The sequence below is a fragment of the Pinus tabuliformis genome, chromosome 5_2, assembly GCF_031772625.1.
Source record: "Pinus tabuliformis cultivar Carrire ecotype Pingquan chromosome 5_2, CPIR1, whole genome shotgun sequence".
NCBI lineage: Eukaryota > Viridiplantae > Streptophyta > Pinopsida > Pinales > Pinaceae > Pinus > Pinus tabuliformis.
In genome coordinates this window covers 958766450-958787269 of record NC_142306.1, presented here as the reverse complement: position 1 = coordinate 958787269, position 20820 = coordinate 958766450, and the positions used below count along the sequence as shown (strand labels likewise).

The 20820-nt window shown below is 39.5% G+C and overlaps 1 protein-coding gene across 1 annotated transcript in view; it reads right to left on the bottom strand.

Annotated features, from left to right (window-relative positions):
• Positions 1–6080: 6080 nt before the first annotated feature.
• Positions 6081–20820, bottom strand: part of APTX (APRATAXIN-like protein) — a 56902-nt gene continuing 42162 nt past the window's right edge. The window contains exons 4-6 of the mRNA XM_089437280.1: positions 7242–8064; positions 6978–7148; positions 6081–6859 (exon numbers count right to left, since the gene is read on the bottom strand). Of these exons, the coding sequence (XP_089293406.1) occupies positions 6518–6859; positions 6978–7148; positions 7242–8064 (1336 nt within the window). The 3' untranslated portion in view covers positions 6081–6517. The remainder of the gene's footprint in view (positions 6860–6977; positions 7149–7241; positions 8065–20820) is intronic.

The following is a 20820-nucleotide window of genomic DNA, read 5'->3' as shown; positions in this document are numbered from 1 at the left end:
TGCATCTGGATTTAGTTGAAATGAAGAGGTAGGCACATCAAGGTTCTAACAGATAAGTTCCATGGTATAAAAAGCATCTAGGGATCTTAGCCTTCTGGAGGTATAATAGGAAATCACTTAACAAAACTATCAGATACTAGATTTGTCGAAGGAGGCAATGATGTGGCAAAAAATTTGCATAGATAACATGTGGCATATCGTGATTGGTTAGATTAGATGACTCGGAAACTAAGTTGGTTTGATGGCGTGGTAGAGCAATAGGTCGTGAGAGGAGGCATTCGGGTATCCGAGCCTCCAGGCATGGGAAAGATATGCCAGTTCTCAAAAGACCCAGATCTAGATTTTTCTTGAAGATAAACTGACAATGGACTTCAGACAAGTGGCAAAATGAGTTGGCATCCAAGTGGCAATAGGGGGTCGCAATGTGGCACTTTATAATCATGATATGTGGCAAGCATATTTGTCCTTTTTGGGTGGAAAAGTGGCTATTTTTCGAGTGACACCTGGCAATGACTTGCCATGACATGTGGCAGAGAGCTGACGTGGTTGGTGAGGTAGAAATACGTCGAGATTCGCAACAAGGATCAGTTTTGTAAGGTTCCACAGTGTTAAACAAGTTGGCAAATGGATGTGAGTGATCATTGCAGTTCACGTGATAATCCATAGGGCCCAAATAATCGATGTGGCACCATGCTAAATCGAGGGCACATACAAAAAAATCATGTCCCCCACATAAAAAATTGTTGGGGGCGGGGGGTTGGCAGGGTCCGGGGGTGGGTTGGGTTAAGTACCATCCTTGTCGTCAAATCATATCAACCTATACAATTTGCTTAGCGCCCTTACAAGAAGTAGGGGTGAGCTAAGTCACATATGCGACAAATATCAGACCGCTCCCCCAGCCCCACCCCCACCCCTATTCGTTAATTGTCAGTTAGGCAGGGGCACTCAAGAAGAAGTTTCGGCAATCAATCTCCACCAAAGCACCTAGCATGCCTTTACAAAGTTTTGATTGTTTAATGTTTGGGTGAATTGCTTTGGTCAAGTACCTTATGGTTTTAAAACTGTGGTTCAAACCTACGGTTATGTGCACCAAGAGATAGCCAACAAGGGCTATGAGATAGAAATTTGGCATTTGGGTGCCAAATTTCATTAAGGAAATAAAGTTTGTAGGGTTGAAGATTAAAGGGGAAATGCTTGTAAATAAAACAGTATGATGACGTGAGAAGTTAATGTTCCCATGCATATCTGAGAGAAGTTGTTGTCAACACAGAGACAAACAGGGAACTCAATGTGGATGTAGAGTAGAAAAGGGAACCACACAGATAAGCTAAAGATTACAGACCTGAAGTAGAATAAATCGAATCAGCGAATTAAAGGAAGAAAGGTTGTAGAAAAGTGGGAGCAGATCTAAGAATTAATCAATTATATCAAAAATATTTTAATGGTTTCATATCTGAGTTTGAAAATGAATGAAAAATTAATCTAAGTCGTTGCACCAGGTTGGTACCTATAAATATTAGGGAGTTGGTGTCTCCAACTAGTTGATGCCTCCAAATAGTGGGAGTTGGTGCCTCCATCAAGTTGGTGCTTGTAAATAAAAGGGGGTTGGAGCCTCTTGTAAGCCGGTGCCTACATAATTTGATATAATCTGAAGTGGGAGATTAAATTTACATCATAATCAAAAAGACGTTGTAGTTATGTCGTGTATGTGTTCCCACGTTGAATTGTTGATTGTATTTGATTGATTAAATAATTGTCAAAAAAATTATAATACCGATTCACCGATACTTTGATTCCCAATAATGTTATTCAAGTTTTGAGTCATCGTGGATTGCACTACATGATAAGGGGCAATTGTGAAAAGGATCTTCGAGTATAGTAGAGCACTAACAAATTTTAAGATCATGTTCAATGGGAATTTACAAATTACGATGCTACTAGATGGTTATTGTGAAAAGATCAAGTCATTGATGTTAATAAGCTCAAATTTAAATAGAAGTATTCTTTCAGAATTGGCTAGTAAGATCATCTCATGCACAAGAAAAAATAGCCTACCATTTTTCATCAAGTGCCATGTTTTACTAAAAAGGAATTGATACATGTAAGAAAATTACTAAAGGATATTGAAATAGATCAATTGAAATCTTAGGATAAAGATTGCATTGTGATGATTAAAAAGAACCATTTTATTCAACGCCAAAACATATTGAGAATAATACCATGATGTCTATGAAAAAGTTGATAGAGGGACTTCACAATTGGAATTGTGCAAGATTGAGAAATCGTTTGTTGATACATTGATAAAACGTTCACCAATGATCAATTGAAATATCACCAACATGTCTTCTACGTAACCTTTTTGGATGAGCTTGTAAACTTCAAACTAAATGTTTACGTATATTTGCAAGAGATTGGGAAAATCACACTTCTGCATAACTTTCACATGGTTATAATGGTTGTAACAATTGTAGAATGAGTACTTGTCAAGGGTAGACCAAATGGATGGCACTGACAATGTTAATTCTACCCACCTCAATTTGCATCTTGTCTAATCCCAACATGTGATTGTTTATATTGTCGACCCAAAAGATTCAACTCTATGTTGAGAGGGCAAGATTTTGCCTAGTAAGTACCGTCCTTGTCGTCAGATCATATCAACCTATACAATTTGCTTAGCGCCCTTGCAAGAAGTAGGGGTGAGCTAAGTCACATATGCGACAAATCTCAGACCCCTCCCCCACCCCGACCCCAACCCCCGTTCGTTAATTGTCAGTTAGGCAAGGGCACTCAAGATGAAGTTTCGGCAATCAATCTCAACCGAAGCACCTGGCACGCCTTTGCAAAGTTTCGATTGTTTAATGTTTGGGTGAATGGCTTTGGTCAAGTACCTTATGGTTTTAAGATTGTGGTTCAAGCCTACGGTTATGTGCACCAGGAGATAGCCAACAAGGGCTATGAGATAGAAACTTGGCATTTGGGTGCCAAATTTCATTAAAGAAATAAAGTTTGTAGGGATGAAGATTAAAGGGGAAACGCTTGTAAATAAAACAGTATGATGGCATGAGGAGTTAATGTTCCCGTGCATGTCTGAGAGAAGTTGTTGTCAACACAGAGACAAACAAGCAACTCAATCTGGATGTAGATAAGAAAAGGGAACCACATATATAAGCTAAAGATTACAGACCTGAAGCAGAATAAATCGAATCAGCGAATTAAAGGAAGAAAGGTTGTAGAAAAGTGAGAGCAGATCTAAGAATTAATCAATTATTTCAAAAATATTTTAATGGTTGCATATCTGAGTTTGAAAATGAATGAAAAATAAATCTGAGAGGTTGCACCATGTTGGTACCTATAAAGATTAGGGAGTTGGTGTCTCCAACTAATTGATGCCTCCAACTAGTGGGGAGTTGGTGCCTCCATCAAGTTGGTGCTTGTAAAAAAAAAGGGGGTTGAAGCCTCTTGTAAGCCAGTGCCTACATAATTTGATATAATCTGAAGTGGGAGATTAAATTTGCATCATAATCAAAAAGAGGTTGTAGTTATGTCGTGTATGTGTTCCCACGTTGAATTGTTGATTGTATTTGATTGATTAAATAATTGTCAAAAAAATTATAATATTGATTCACCAATACTTTGATTCCCAATAATGTTATTCAAGTTTTCAGTGATCGTGGATTGCACTACATGATAAGGGGCAATTGTGAAAAGGATCTTCGAGTATAGTAGAGCACTAACAAATTTTAACATCATGTTCAATGGGAATTTACAAATTACGATGCTACTAGATGGTTATTGTGAAAAGATCATGTCATTGATGTTAATAAGCTCAAATTTAAATAAAAGTATTCTTTCAAATTGGCTAGTAAAATCATCTCATGCACAAGAAAAAATAGCCTATCATTTTTCATCAAGTGTCATGTTTTACTAAAAAGGAATTGATACATGTAAGAAAAATACTAAAGGATATTGACATAGATCAATTGAAATCTTATGATAAAGATTGCATCGTGATGATTAAAAAGAACCAATTTTATTCAACGCCAAAACATATTGAGAATAATACCATTATGTCTATGCACAAGTTGATAGAGGGACTTCACAATTGGAATTGTGCAAGATTGAGAAATCGTCTGTTGATACATTGATAAAACCTTCATCAATGATCAATTGAAATATCACCGACATGTCTTCTACATAACCTTTTTGGATGAGCTTGTAAACTTCAAACTAAATGTTTACGTATATTTGCAAGAGATTGGGAAAATCACACTTCTGCATAACTTTCACATGGTTATGATGGTTGTAACAATTGTAGAATGAGTACTTGTCAAGGGTAGACCAAATGGATGGCACTGAAAATGTTAGTTCTACCCACCTCAATTTGCATCTTGTCTAATCCCAACATGTGATTGTTCATATTGTCGACCCAAAAATTCAACTCTATGTTGAGAGGGCAAGATTTTGCCTAGTTATCAATTCCCCTAATTCAATTGATACATCAAAATAATAATTCTAGCATAAGTTGTAACAGTAGTAACAAATGTAATAGTCGTTGATTTGATGTGAAACTTGCATAAATATAACTTTTGTTGATTCCATAGATTTTAGTACATCATTATACTATATGCATTCAAAACAATGCATTAACAAAAATATTGTCTAAATATAATAATATAATTTTTTTTCAATTAATAAGAATAGACACATAAAATTTACCTTATATCAAATGATGATATATAATTACTTGTTTAAATCTTAATTTATATATAATTACTTATTTAAATCTTAATTTATCTATATATATATAATATGATTAACAATTGATTTCTTATTCTCAAACAAAATTGATTTCTTCTGCTTAAACAAAATTCTTATGACAAATGATTTTTCACGGATTTTTCCTCCCATTATTAATGGGATGCAAAATGAATGAATGAGAACGTAATTATACATCTCACAACCAATTTAAATTGGAAATCATTATTTACATGATCTTTGTTATTTATTATATTCCTATTTAAATTGGAAATCATTATTTACATGATCTTTGTTATTTATTATATTCCTTATTTAAAATAATTTGTATTAATATAACTAGAATTATTTCTCTATTGCTTTTTATCTCTATTTTATTTGTTCAGCGTTTCTCAAAAATATTCGTAATAACTTTTAACAATCTTCAACCATCGATGCAACCTCTATAATACCAATTTTTTTCACTTAACATTATTACCTAGTTTCAAACTTATTCGTAATAGCTTTTAACAAGCTTCAACCATTGATGCAACCTCTCTAATACCATTTTTTCCCCTTGACATTATTACCTATTTCCCCTTGACATTATTACCTAGTTTCATAAACCATGGGGAGCTTTTTTTAACCTACAAAAATTTAAAAATAATAAGTAAAAATATTATTGTAATAAATGTAAATTATTCTTTTACCCTTATCAGAAAAATTGGAAATTATCATACTGAAGTTAGATGGGAACGCTACATCAACGGAGTCATCCCTCAGTCATCCCTCTCATCCCTCTCTGGTGCTATATTATAATATAATTATATCTTTTTTTCACCTCTGGGGCTGTAGAATCGGAAAAGCATTTCATGTTGGAATGTGATGCATTCAAAGACATCAGAAAGTTATGAGAACATGTTAGCATCAGTTTCTTGGCATTGTCTTTTTAGCAAGGGCATCGTTGGAAGGTTGGGCCAGCTCATCATTAGTTTGAATTGGAAAAAGATTGAATTGCAAAAAGCGAAAAACAGAGAACTAATGGTCTCGTTGACTATTTTTAGTCTCGTGGACCTTAAAATATCATTTCATTTCTTAAAGCCTTGAAATTTTGGCGAGGCGAGTGCCTAATAAAGATAAACAATTTGCAACATAAGTAGTTTATTTAGCATATTTTCATGTAATAGTTCCACACATATTAAATAAGCTTTAATATAAGAACTTGTAAATTAAAGCCTTGAAATTTTGGCGAGGCGAGTGCCTAATAAAGATAGACAATTTGCAACATACATAGTTTTATTTAGCTTATTTTCCTGTAATAGTTCCACACACATATAATCAGATGCTTGAGCAAATTAAATAAGCTTTGATATAAGAACTTGAAAATTAAAAAAACCTGAAGTATGAAACATGCCTCTACTATGCCATCCATGTTAAGAATCCAAAAACAAGACAGGGTCACCTCATCCCTATGCAATCATAGTAATATAAAGATGCTCGTGCAAATTAGCTTTAGCTACAGATGCTCTGCTGCAGACGATCAAAAAGCTGAGGTAAAAAGTTTTCCACATATTATGGCTCAAAGCTTATGATTAATCATAGAGAAAAAGCAAGAGATTGCTTCAAAGATGACCCTGGCAATCTAATCTCCCATTGCCATACAGAAGTGTCATTCAAATTCTCTTCTCCGAATAGAATATGTAGATAGGGTTTTTGTACAATTAGTCTTGAAGCCACAACCCGGGGAAAAACATGAAGCTTAAGCAATGATGTCAGTCCGTCTTTAAATTGTCTCCAACAATCTTTCCCTAGACGGAGATGACATCAGGTGGCGACCCCAAGAAAGCGACGATGGAAAAGGAGCTTTACAGTTAGCAATATGGTTTTTAAGACGTGGAATATTAGGATGAGCACTCCTACAGCGATGACAACGCAGCTCCATTGAGAGAATATCTTTATCATCTTTTATTTCGAACTTTCCAACCTTCTCAACCTCTTCAAGCACCTCGACAGAATCCCGGAAGAATTTAGTTGTGAAAGAATTCCAATGCTTCTTGTTTTTCATGTGCTGAGAGTCGAAGTCCAGGCTAATGACATGTAGATGTAATTGTCGCATTGAAGGAACCTGACCCAGATCAACAAAAATACATCAACAGAAAACACACGCTATCCAAAGGTTAAAAGAAAGAAACATATATTTAAGCAAACTCCAAAACTTAACTGGTACAAGTGGCAATACTTACCGAATGATAGCCAAGGCGGAAGATCATTGATGGATCCTCCTGCAAGAAAGAAGTTGCCCATTTTTCTCCAACAGAATGAATGTGTCTTAAGAGGGGAATGTGCTCTTTCCGTACATCTGCTAGACTGTCAAGTCCATCTAACCTTGCTACTACGAGTACATGTTTCTTTGCCTGTATAAGGGTATATTTTAGCCAATACAGAAAAGCAAGAGAAATTAGAATGTGAAACTATTCTTAACACTTTAAAGGATTAAGCAAGCTTACCTTAGGATAAAGATCAGGAAGTACAACAACGGAATCCGAGCACTCAAGAACTGTCTTCTCATGTCGTTCAGGATTTAAAGCAATCTCATGTAAAGCTTGTGCCCAGGCCTCCCAAGTTGTGCCCTTGCCATTTTTCCCAACAATACGATTTACAGTCTGCCTTTTGATTGTCGTTGTGCTTTGAGCATTGTTTTTGTATCCCAATAAGCAATCACCAGTAGGATCCAAATTAGGTCCTGCAGTTTCATCTCGCAGCTCGAGTTCAATATTTGTAGGAAGATGTTCCACGGTGTCTGTCTTGCATTTCTTGCTTATCTCAGGACCTGCCAAGTCTTGTCGTTTTGTCTTTTTATCAGATTCACATACATTATTTTTTCTGGATGCTTGCATAAGCACTGCAAAAGCATTCTTGGTGGCAGAATCTTTAGTTTCCTTTATTTGATTACTATTCCCAACTTCAACTTTATTTTCAGAATACAGAGACTCTCGAATTTCTCGATTTGGAACCAATTCTTCTCGTGTTTTGAATATGGAGGCAAAACTTCCAAAAAGAGATGAATAAGTGTCACGTAGAACTTTGCATCCTTTTACATAGTCTCCTGCAAGACAATTAGGTCTTTGTGGATTCATGTTTGGACCAACAACATGTATCACGTGGGTGACCCCTTCTTTTTCGTATAACGGAGAGCTTCGAGGAAGTGGAACAACAAGAGCAGTCCCAGTGCTGAGAGTTTTAGCATGTTCTTTTGTAACAACCTCAAATTCAGGGCCTGCAGCCTTGAATATGGCTGCATTGACACCACCACCCCCTGCTTTCAAGCGCCTGCATGCAGCCAAAAATTACTACTTAAAAAAGAACTGATGTTGACACCCAACCACGAATTAAAATCCATTCAACTATAGAAGACACTCGTCTACATTCCCATCGTAAAATTTCATTGTAAATGACAATTGTTTGGAAAGTACCTATATGATAAATATCCTCATACTAAATAATCATACAGGAAGCTACAAGGAAGAGACCATAAAATAAAAGAAAATGGTTAAATGAATCGTTTTTCTTATTCATAACAAGAGGCTTCTTAAAATTTATAACACGTCTGGCCCCAAGAACTAACTAAAAATTAGCGACTTTCTTTGAAAGAAAGAAAAATAACCCTCTCTATTTGCACGCCCGAAACAGCTTAAATTGTAGTTTGTAAGTTTGTAACCCTTATGGGCAGGCCAGGAGAGCCTTATGGTGAAGGATAAGGCTAGTTAAGGCAGCATTTGCAGAGGTTTGAACGTTGTGCAAGGCTGCCAAGTGGAGGAAACAGTGAAGCTGTGCTGTGGGGTTTGATGTGGGTAGAGCTGCCCGGTGATTTGAAATGTGGAGCCACCAAAAGTGACAAGAGTTTGTAAACCCTTTTTCAGAAATATTTTTTTTTTCGAGTTTTTTTTATGAAAATGCGCCGTAAAACCCTTGGATAAATAAGCAAATGAACCCCAGAGATCCGGATCTTACCCTCTAGGGCCTAGATCCGGACTCTATACTATCTTTGTCCTCAGATCCGTAGTTGCACGGCAACAAGAAAACACCCAAACGATATATACAATGATAAAATCGGAAAAAACCTCAAAAACCCAATTAGATAATTACAATAATTACAAATTGAAGGCTCTAATTAGCCAGATCTATCATTATGCTGCACAGAAATTTAAAAAAAAAAAAAAGGAGGTGCTAGCTCGAAACCCTCATGCATTACGAAACGAAAATCTTATGATAAGCCTGGAGCTTATTTAGCTAGGCTCTTTGGGAAATACAGATCGAGAGTTGGCTGGTCCAACTGAAGACTATCCCCTGACGCCCGATAATCTATCTCAAAACTTCCGTGCAAAACTTGATCCAGCCATTAAAAATAGAGTGAGAAAAAAATAATTAAATTTAGACAAATAGAGATACCTACTATTACGTTCAAAATTAAAATTATTATTCAAACCCCAGCAAACTAAACAAGATATCACTCTTTAGAAGCTATCATCAATGGCTATGAAAAAATTATGCATGAAATAAAACATCTTACAACATTCCCATGAAGAGTAACACTAGCAAAATTTAACCCCAAAGTCTTTCTTTATTATCCAGAAAAAGATTACAGTAGAGTGAAAATTCCTAATACGAAATTCTACTGCAGTCACTGATTTATTTCACCTACTTATCTCTCACAATAAGTTATTTGCGAAAACCCTTTAAGAAACATTAAAATAAATTCTACTGCAGATATCACATAATTACATAGAGAAAATAACAGTGATATACAAGCACAAGAATCAATCACATCAACACAATTGTTTTTGGACAATTGTCCCCGAAAAACCCCAATGTGGGAAAACCGGTGCAGCAGATGAGGGTTTTATTAATCTTCAGCAACAATCGCTTTACAAGGAATGATTTCACAGAGAAACTGAGACACTTCTGAGAGAAAACACCTAAGACAAAGTTTCTCTTCCTCCTGGAGGAGTTCTGATACCCTGGAGACCCTTCACCCAACTCTGCGTCACTTTTGCGTCACTCTGCATAAGCCTGCGTGAGCACTGCGTCCCCAATGATGATGCTTGCCTACTCTTCCCTCTGCGTTGTCTCTCGAATGCCCTGCGTCACCTCCTCCTCAGTCACGTGCCCTCCTCTTCCTCCACCTTGCAACTCTCCCTCTGAAATCGAACTCCTTCTCCGTGAGAATCGATTTCCCTCGGGGTACAGAGTATTTGCCAAGTGTATCTCCAAGTGACTCTCGAGTCTTCTCTTATACTTTTCTTGTTGATGAATCAACAGCGGAAATTAAGTCTCTAATAGACTGCTAATAAGATTAAAACAGACTTGATCCTCGTCTCTTAGAAGCTTCTCACCCATACCTTTATTAGTACCCATTAATATTTTTATTTTCCTAAGTTTGGACTTAGGAACCCATTAAAAATATTAATTATTTTAATAACTCCTCATCCAGGTGAAATTTCTCCAAACGATTTCTCGGTCTTGGAAATCTCATGTGTTTTAGCCCCTCCACAAAATTTCGGAGATAAAGCACATCCGAGGCTACCCAAAATCAACACTCCCTCTTAACGAGGAATGTGCTCTAGCAATACTTCCCAACAGCAGTATCACACTAATCCACGGCATGGTCCTTTGCACTGTTGATGCTTGGCCTACTGCCCCTCATCCACTGCGCTGTTACAACCTGTACTACTGCCCATGACACTGTAACTGTCACTGCTACATCTGTATTGTAGCTCCCTCTGAATATGTTGCATCATGTTGCCCATAGCACTGCCACTGCTAATTGTTGCACTGCAACTCCTTATACTATCCGCTTCTGCTACTGAAACGGATTCTTCACCATCCCCATCTTCTCCCTGAAGTAAACAAACTTTGTTCTTCCTAGAGCCTTGGTGAGAATGCCTGCCACTTGTTCTCCTGTTGGGGTGTACATCAACTGTGTTACCTCTCGTTGGACACAGTCTCTGATAAAGTGACACCTGATATCAATGTGCTTCGACCGATCATGAAAAATTGGATTCTCAGAGAGCTTGATGCAACTCTGATTATCACACAGAATATTGGTCGCTTCCATCTTTCTGCTGAATAGATTCACAAGAAATTTCCTAAGCCATATGGCTTCGCACGACGCTGTGCTAGCTGCCACATATTTAGCTTCAGCTGAACTCAGAGCCACGGATTTCTGTTTCCTACCACACCAGGAGGTCATTTCTGATCCAATGTTGAAACAGTACCCAGTGGTGCTTTTCCGATATACTGAACTTCTAGCCCACAATCTGCGTCAGTGAACCCACTCAACCTGATGTCATTGCCTTGGGTGTACATCAGTCCATGCTCGACTGTTCCTCGTATATATCTGAGAACATGTTTGGCTGCTGCCCAGTGCGCCCTCTTTGGTTCTACCATGACCTGACTGAGAGTGTTGACAGCGTAACAAATGTCTAGTCTGGTATTGACCAAATACATCAGGGACCCAATGAGCTGCCTATACAAGGTGGGATCGACTTCTTTATCTTTGGATACATCAATCTTCTTCCAATTAGTGATCATTGGAGTAGCCATACGTCTACAGTCCTGCATTCTGAACCTTTTCAAAATCTCTGTAGCGTATCTCCTTTGCCCAAGGAAAATTTCACCCTTCTGCAACCAAAATTCCAACCCCAGGAAATAATGCATCTGTCCCAAATCCTTAATGTCGAATTTTGTGGCTAGGTTCTCCTTGCAATCTTTGATGAGCCTCGATGATCCTGTCAGAAAGAGATCATCCACATATAAAACCAGGATTAGAGGCTCATTCTCTACAACCAAATAGAAGAGGTTACAATCTGCATCACTCTTGACGAATCCCATCTTCTGCAAGTAGCCATCAATTCAACCGTACCATGCTCTAGGTCCCTGTTTAAGCCCATACAGAGCTTTCTTCAATCTGCATATATGAGATTCCTTCTCATGTGTCTCAAAACCCTCTGGTTGTTCAATGTATACTTCTTCTATCACCTCGTTCAAGAACATCGTCTTGACATCCATCTGGTGAATCTCCCACCCCATCTAAGCTGCAAGGGATATCACGGATCTAATAGAAGTATACCTGGCTACTGGGGCGAAGGTTTCTTCGTAGTCTATCCCTTCCTTCTGAGCAAACCCCTTAGCCACAAACCTAGCTTTGTATTTTTCTACATTGCCTTTTGTAGCGTATTTGACTTTGTAGAGCCATTTCGACCCTATAACTAACCTGTCCTGAGGCCTAGGTACCACTTCCCGAACATCATTGACCATTATGGAACTCTATTCGTCCACCATAGCATCTACCCATACTTGATGCTAAACGGCCTCCTGAAAACTGGAGGGTTCTCCAACCTGAGCCACCAAGGCTTGGTATCTGCCTGGCTGTCTACGCTCCCTTTTCTCGTTCCTGGGTGCCCCGAAAAAATCCTCTGCATCTCGTAGTATCTGTCGAAGTTTCCATCTCGCTCTACCACTAATAGTGGGTATATCTATCTGCTCCTCCTCTTCCTAAGGCTCCACCTATGGAGTTTTGTCTTTAAGAGAAATACTAGCGCTAGTTCCTGCTGGTCGAAGTGGCTGAACCAACGGATCATCCTTTAACTGCTCGTCGGAAGGCATTTATCGAAATTTTCTGAAGGCTCTATCCTCCATGAGTTTTACATCCCGTCGAATTACAATCTCGCTATTTCCCAAAAGATAGATTCTATATGCCTTAGCATTCTCGTTATATCCTACAAGATATCCTCCTCCACAGTCTAATCCAATTTCTTCCTCTTCTCTTCAGGTACATGGCAGTGTGCCAAACTCCCAAATATCTTGAAATGAGTCACCTCGGGGTTCTTACCGAGGACACTCTCCGGAGTAATCTTACCTAATGCCCAGAGATGGGTCTTGTTCTCGATATACATTACCATGTTGCATGCTTCTGCCCATAGAAACTTGAGCATATCCTGATCATACAACATTGCCTTGGCTGCTTCAACAATAGTCCGGTTCTTCCTTTCTGCTACTCCATTCTGCTCAGGATTATAGGGGGTTGTCCACTCTCTTTTGATGCCTTCCCTTGCGCAAAAATCAGTGAAATCCTTGTCGATGTATTCTCCACCATTGTCTAAGCGCAATATCTTTATCTTCTTTCCTGTCAGATTCTCAACTAGAGCCTTGAACTCTTTGAATCGACCAAAAAACTCATCCTTGGTTTTCAGAAAGTAGATCCAAGTCTTTCTAGAATTGTCATCAATGAAGGTGACAAAATATTCGGCACCACTAAGAGCTTTTGTGGACATGCGTCCGCAGATATCTGAGTGTATCAGCCCAGAACACTCTTAGCCCTATTGTTGCTTCTGGCAAATTCTGCCTTGGCGTATTTGCCTAGTGTGCATCCTCTGCATACATCATCTCACTCGGTACTTAATTCTGGAACTCCTAATATTGTTTTCCCGAGAATTCTCAGAGCCCCATGGTGTGAGTGTCCCATTCTCCTTAGCCATAGTTCACTCAAATCTTTATCCCCACTACTGCCTATCAGTGCCATTGGAGATTCTAGCTGTAATCTATACAACCTGTTACTTCTGATTCCAGTCTGGGCCTTCTTTTTCCAACTCGGGTGTTTGACATATACTTTCTCCTTAATCAAGAAAACGTCATAGCCCTTGTTTTAAAGCTGAGATACAGAGAGTTAGTTCATCCCCAATCCTGGCACATGCAGCACATTGGTTGCTCGAAGGCGATCCCATGCTTCTGTTTGAAAGACTACAGTACCTCTTCCCACGGGGGTACACTTTGCCTTATTTCCCATAGTGATCTAAAATTCAACCTTTCTTCCTAATAATTCGAAAAACATTCTCGTATTCCTGTCATATGCCAGGAAGCTTCGCTATCTATATACCAAACCTCAGAGGAGGCAGAACTTGCTAGGCAAGCGACTTCTTCTTCTAGTCTAGAAGCTAACATAGAATAATCGTGATCCACGTTCTTCGTGCTCTCTTCTTTCTCTGGTGATCTACGTGAGTCCCTCTGATTTGATGCCTCGGCATCATGCCCCTCACTCATAGCAGATTCTTCTATCCTGTTGCCTGATCTCTGCTCTGATACCATGTGGAATTTTCTAATACGAAATTCTACTGCAGTGACTAATTTATTTCACCTACTTATCTCTCACGATAAGTTATTTACGAAAACCCTTCAGTAAACATTAAAATAAATTCTAGTGCAGTTATCACATAATTACATAGAGAAAATAACAGTGATATACAAGCACAAGAATCAATCACATCAACACAGTTGTTTTTGGACAATTGTCCCCAAAAAAACCCAATGTAGGAAAACCGGTGCAGCAGATGAGGGTTTTATTAATCTTCAGCAACAATCGCTTTACAAGGAATGATTTCACAGAGAAACTGAGACATTTCTGAGAGAAAGCACCTGAGACAATTTGTCCTCTTAGAGAAGTTTTGACACCCTGGAGAACCTTCACCCACCTATGCATCACTTCGGCGTCACTCTGCGTCAACCTACGTGAGGACTGCGTCTCCAATGATGCTGCTTGCCTGTTCATCCCTCTGCGCTGTCTCTCAAATGCCCTGCATCACCTCCTCCTCGGTCATTGACTGCTGTTGATGCCCTCCTCTTCCTCCACCTCGCAACTCTCCCTCTGAAATCGAACTCCTTCTCCTTGAGAATAGATTTCCCTCGAGGTACTGAGTATTTGCCCGGTGTATCTCCAAATGACTCTCAAGTCTTCTCTTATACTTTTCCTGTTAATGAATCAACGGCCAACATTAAGTCTCTAATCAACGAATAAGATTAAAACAAACTTGATCCTCGTCTCTTAGAAGCTTCTCACCCATATCTTTAATAATACCCATTAATATTTTTATTTTCCTAAGTTTAGACTTAGGAACCCATTAAAAATATTAATTATTTTAATAACCCCTCATCTGGGTGGAATTTCTCCAAACGATTTCTCGATCTTGGAGATCTCATGTGTTCTAGCCCCTCCACAAAATTTCAGAGATAAAGCACATTCGATGCTACCCAAAATCAACACTTCCTCTTAGTGAGGAATGTGTTGTAGCAATACTTCCCTACAGAAGTATCATATTGATCCACGGCATCGGTCCTATGCACTGTTTATGCTCGACCTACTGCCCCTCATCCATTGCGTCGCTGCAACCTGTATTGTTGCCCATGAAACTGTAACTGTCACTGCTACATCTGCCCTGTAGCTCCCTCTGAATATGCTGCATCATGTTGCCCATAGCACTGCAACTCCTTATGTTATCCGCTTCTGCTACTAAAACGGATTCTTCACCATCCCCATCTTCTCCCTGAAGTAATCAAACTTTTTTCTTCCTAGGGACTTGGTGAGAATGTCTGCCCCTGTTCTCCTATTGGGGTGTACCTCAACTGTATTGCCCCTCGTTGGACACAGTCTCTAATAAAGTGGCACCTGATATCAATGTGCTTCGACCGATCATGAAAGACTGGATTCTCAGAGAGCTTGATGCAACTCTAATTATCACACAGAATATTGGTCGCTTCCATCTTTCTCCTAAATAGATTCACAAGCAATTTCGTAAGCCATATGGCTTCGTATGAAGTTGTGCTAGCCGCCATATATTCAACTTCAGCTGAGCTTAGAGCCACAGATTTTTGTTTCCTACTACAACAGGAAGTCATTCCTGATCCAATGCTGAAATAGTACCCAGTGGTACTTTTCCGATCTATTGAACTTCCAGCCCAATCTGCGCCAATGAACCCACTCAACCTGATGTCATTGCCTTGGGAGTACATCAGTCCATGCTCGACTGTTCCTCGTATATATCTGAGAACATGTTTAGTTGTTGCCCACTGCGCCCTCTTTTGTTCTACCATGAACTGACTAAGGGTGTTGACAGCATCACAAATGTTTGGTCTGGTATTGACTAGATACATCAGGGACCCTATGAGTTGCCTATACAAGGTGGAATCGACTTCTTTATCTTCGGATGCATCAATCTTCTTCCAGTTGGTGATCATTGGAGTAGCCATAGGTCTACAGTCTTGCATTCTGAACCTTTTCAAAATCTTTGTAGCGTATCTCCCTTGCCCAAGGAAAATTTCACCCCTCTGCTGCCAAACTTCCAACCCCAGGAAATAATGCATCTGTCCCAAATCCTTCATGTCGAATTCTGTGGCAAGGTTCTCCTTGCAATCTTTGATGAGCTTGCATGATTTTGTTAGAAAGAGATCATCCACATATAAAACCAAGATTAGAGGCTCATTCTCGACACCCATATAGTAGAGTTTAGGATCTGCGTCACTCTTGACGAATCCCATCTTCTACAAGTAGCCATCAATTCGACCGTACCATGCTCTAAGTGCCTGTTTAAGCCCATACAGAGATTTTTTCAATCTGCATACATAAGATTCCTTCTCATGTGTCTCAAAACCCTCTAGTTGTTCAATGTATACTTCTTCTTCTATCACCCTGTTTAAAAAAGTCGTCCTGACATCCATCTGTTGAATCTCCCACCCCATCTGAGCTGCAAGGGATATCACAGATCTAATAGAAGTATACCTGGCTACTGGGGCGAAGGTTTCTTCGTAGTCTATCCCTTCCTTCTAAGCAAACCCCTTAGCCACAAACTTGGCTTTGTATTTTTCTACACTGCCATTTGTAGCGTATTTGACTTTGTAGAGACATCTTGACCCTACAACTGACCTGTGCTGAGGCCTAGGTACCACTTCCTAGACATCATTGACCATTATGGAACTGTATTCCTCCACCATAGCATCTACCCATACTTGATGTTGAATAGCCTCCTAAAAACTGGAGGGTTCTCCAACCTAAGCCACCAAGGCTTGGTATCTGTCTGGCTGTCTACGCTCCCTTTTCTCGTTCCTGGGTGCCCCGACAAAATCCTTTGCATCTCGTAGTATCTGTCAAAGTTCCTGGCTCGCTCTACCATTGGTAGTGGGTATATCTATCTGCTCCTCTTCCTGAGGCTCCACCTCTGGAGTTTTGTCTTTAGGAGAAATACTAGCACTAGTCCCTGTTGATCGAAGTGGCTGAACCAACGGATCATCCTTTGACTGCTCGTCGGAAGGCATTTGTCGAAATTATCTGAAGGCTCTGTCCTCCATGAACTTTACATCTCGTCGAATTACGATCTTCCTATTTCCCGGAAGATAGATTCTATATGCCTTAGCATTCTCGCTATATCCTACAAGATATCCTTTCTCCGTAGTCTAATCCAATTTCTTCCTCTTCCTTTCGGGTACATGGCAGTATGCCAAACTCCCAAATATCCTGAAATGACTCACCTCGGGGTTCTTATCGGTGAAGGCACTCTTCGGAGTAATCTTACCTAATGCCCTGTGAGGAGTCTTGTTCTGGATATACACTACCGTGTTGCATGCTTCTGCCCATAGAAACTTGGGCATATCCTGATCATACAACATTGCCCTGGCTGCTTCAACAATAGTCTGGTTCTTCCTTTCTGCTACTCCATTCTGCTCCGGATTATAGGGGGTTGTCCACTCTCTTTTGATGCCTTCCCTTGCGCAAAAATCAGTGAAGTCCTTGTCAATGTATTCTCCACCATTGTCTGAGCGCAATATCTTTATCTTCTTTCCTGTCAAATTCTCAACTAGAGCCTTGAACTCTTTGAATCGACCAAAAACCTCATCCTTGGTTTTCAGAAAGTAGATCCAAGTCTTTCTGGAATGGTCATCAATGAAGGTGACGAAATATTCGGCACCACTAAGAGCTTTTGTGGACATGGGTCCGCAGATATCTGAGTGTATCAATCCCAGAACACTCCTAGCCCTATTGTTGCTTTTAGAAAATGTTGCCTTAGCGTATTTGCCTAGTGCGCATCCTCTACATACATCATCTCTTTCGGTACTTAATTCTAGAACTCCTGATATTGTTTTCCCGAGAATTCTCAGAGCCCCATGGTGTAAGTGTCCCATCCTCCTTACCCATAGTTCATTCAAATCTTTATCCCCACTGTTGCCTATCATTGCCATTGGAGATTCTAGTTGTAATCTATACAGCCTATTACTTCTGATTCCAATCTGGGCCTTATTTTTCCAACTCGGGTGTTTGACATATACTTTCTCCTTAATGAAGAAAACGTCATAGCCCTTGTTTTGAAGCTGAGATACAGAGAGCAAATTCATCCCCAATCCTGGCACATGCAGCACATTGGTTGCTCAAAGCCGATCCCCTGCTTCTGTTTGAAAGACTACAATACCTCTTCCCATGGGGGTACACTTTGCCTTATATCCATGGTGAACTAAAAAATCATCCTTTCTTCTAGATAATTCAAAAAACATTCTCGTATTCCTGTATGCCAGGAAGCTTCGCTATCTATATACCAAACCTCAGAGAACGCAGAACTTGCTAGGCAATCAACTTCTTCTTCCAGTCTAGAAGCTAACATAGAATAATTGTGATCCACGTTCTTCGTACTCTCTTCTTTATCTGGAGATCTGCGTGAGTCCCTCTAATTTGATGCCTCGGCATCATGCCCCTGCCTCATAGCAGATTCTTCTATCCTGTTGCCCAATCTCTCCTCTGGTACCATGTGAAAATTTCTAATACGAAATTCTACTGCAGCAACTGATTTATTTCACCTACTTATCTCTCACAATAAGTTATTTACAAAAACCCTTCAGTAAACATTAAAATAAATTCTACTGTAGTTATCACATAATTACATAGAGAAAATAACAGTGATATACAAGCAAAAGAATCAATCACACCAACACAGTTGTTTTTGGACAATTGTCCCTGGAAAAACCCAACGTGGGAAAACCGATGCAGCAGATTCGGGTTTTATTAATCTTCAACAACAATCGCTTTACAAAGAATGATTTCAAAGAGAAATTGAGACACTTCTGAGAGAAAACACCTGAGACAAAGTTTCTCCTCCTCCTGGAGAAGTTTTGACACCCTTGAGACCCTTCACCCACCTCTGCGTCACTTTTGCATCACTCTGCGTCAGCCTGCGAGAGTACTGCATCTCCAATGACATTGCTTGCCTGCTCTTCCCTCTGTGTTGTCTCTCGAATGCCATGTGTCACCTCCTCCTCAGTTACTGACTGCTGCTGATGCCCTCCTCTTCCTCCACCCTGCAACTCTCCCTCTGAAATCGAACTCCTCCGTGAGAATCGATTTCCCTCGGGGTACCGAGTATTTGCTTGGTGTATCTCTAAATTACTGTCAAGTCTTCTCTTATACTTTTCCTATTGATGAATCAACGGTTGAGATTAAGTCTCTAACCAACTGCTAATAAGATTAAAACAAAATTGATCCTCATCCCTTAAAAGCTTCTCACCCATATCTTTATTAATACCCATTAATATTTTTATTTTCCTAAGTTTAGACTTAGGAACCCATTAAAAATATTAATTATTTTAATAACTCCTCATCCGGGTGGAATTTCTCCAAACGATTTCTGGGTCTTGGAAATCGCATGTGTTCTAGCCCCTCCATGAATTTCGGAGCTAGATCACATCCAATGCTACCCAAAATCAACACTCCCTCTTAGCGAGGAATGTGCTCTCACAATACTTCCCAACAAAAGTATCACACTAATCCACGGCATCAGTCCTCTGCATTGTTGATGCTCGGGCTACTGCCCATCATCCAGTGCGCTGCTACAACTTGTACTGTTGTCCATGACACTGTAATTGTCACTACTACATTTGTACTGCAGCTCCCTCTGAATATGTTGCATCATGCTACCCATAGCATTGCCACTTCTAATTGCTGCACTACAACTCCTCATGCTATCCACTTCTACTACTGAAACAGATTGTTCACCATCCCCATCTTCTCCCTAAAGTAAACAAACTTTGTTCTTCCTAGGGCCTTGGTGAGAATGTTTGCCACCTGTTCTCTTGTTGGGGTGTACCTCAACTGTACTGCCCCTCGTTGGACATAGTCTCTGATAAAGTGACACCTAATATCAATGTGCTTCGACCGATCATGAAACACTGGATTCTCAGAGGGTTTGTTGCAACTCTGATTATCACACAGAATATTGTTTACTTCCATCTTTCTCCTGAATAGATTCACAAGCAATTTCCTAAGCCATATGGCTTCGCACAAAGTTGTGTTAGCTGCCATATATTCAGCTTCAGCTGAGCTCAGAGCCACAGATTTATATTTCTTACTACACCAAGAGGTCATTCCTGATCCAATGCTGAAACAGTACCCAGTGGTACTTTTCTGATCTACTGAACTTCCAACCCAATCAGCGTCAGTGAACCCACTCAACCCGATGTCATTGCCTTGGGTGTACATCAATCCATGCTCGACTATTCCTCATATATATATGAGAACATGTTCGGTTGTTGCTCAGTGTGCCCTCTTTGGTTCTACCATGAACTGACTGAGGGTGTTAACAGCATAACAAATGTCTGGTCTGGTATTGACTAGATACATCAGGGACCCTATGAGCTGCTTGTACAAGGTGGGATCAACTTCTTTATCTTGGGATGCATCAATCTTCTTCCAGTTGGTGATCATTGGAGTAGCCATAGGACTACAGTCCTACATTCTGAACGAACAAAGTTTTTACACTCAAAGGAATGCTCTAATACAAATGTAACAAACAACGTTCGTATACTCGGAGAATTGCTCTGATACCAATGTAACGAACAAGATTTGTTATAGCAGGTTAAACACTCCAAAAGACTTGGAATATGTAGATCTCCATTGAAGATACAAGAATATATATTAAAATGTATGAATGAGAATGATGTTACAAATGAGAGTGAGGGTCTGCTTATATACCCTAGGCAGGTGTCCCTTTATGAACGGTCATGTCCTTTAGGGACATACCTCTTCATTAACCAATTACTAATTAATCATTATTTATGATGTGTTATTATTATTTATATTTACATTATTTATATCTATATTTTATTCATAACAAGTTCTCAAGGAGTCATGCAAGATGGAACTTGGCTTGGCACAGTGTTTGGAGTTGGTTGCATCAAGGTCAGTGTATTCCTCAGTGTCCTAAAATTGAAGATGCGGGA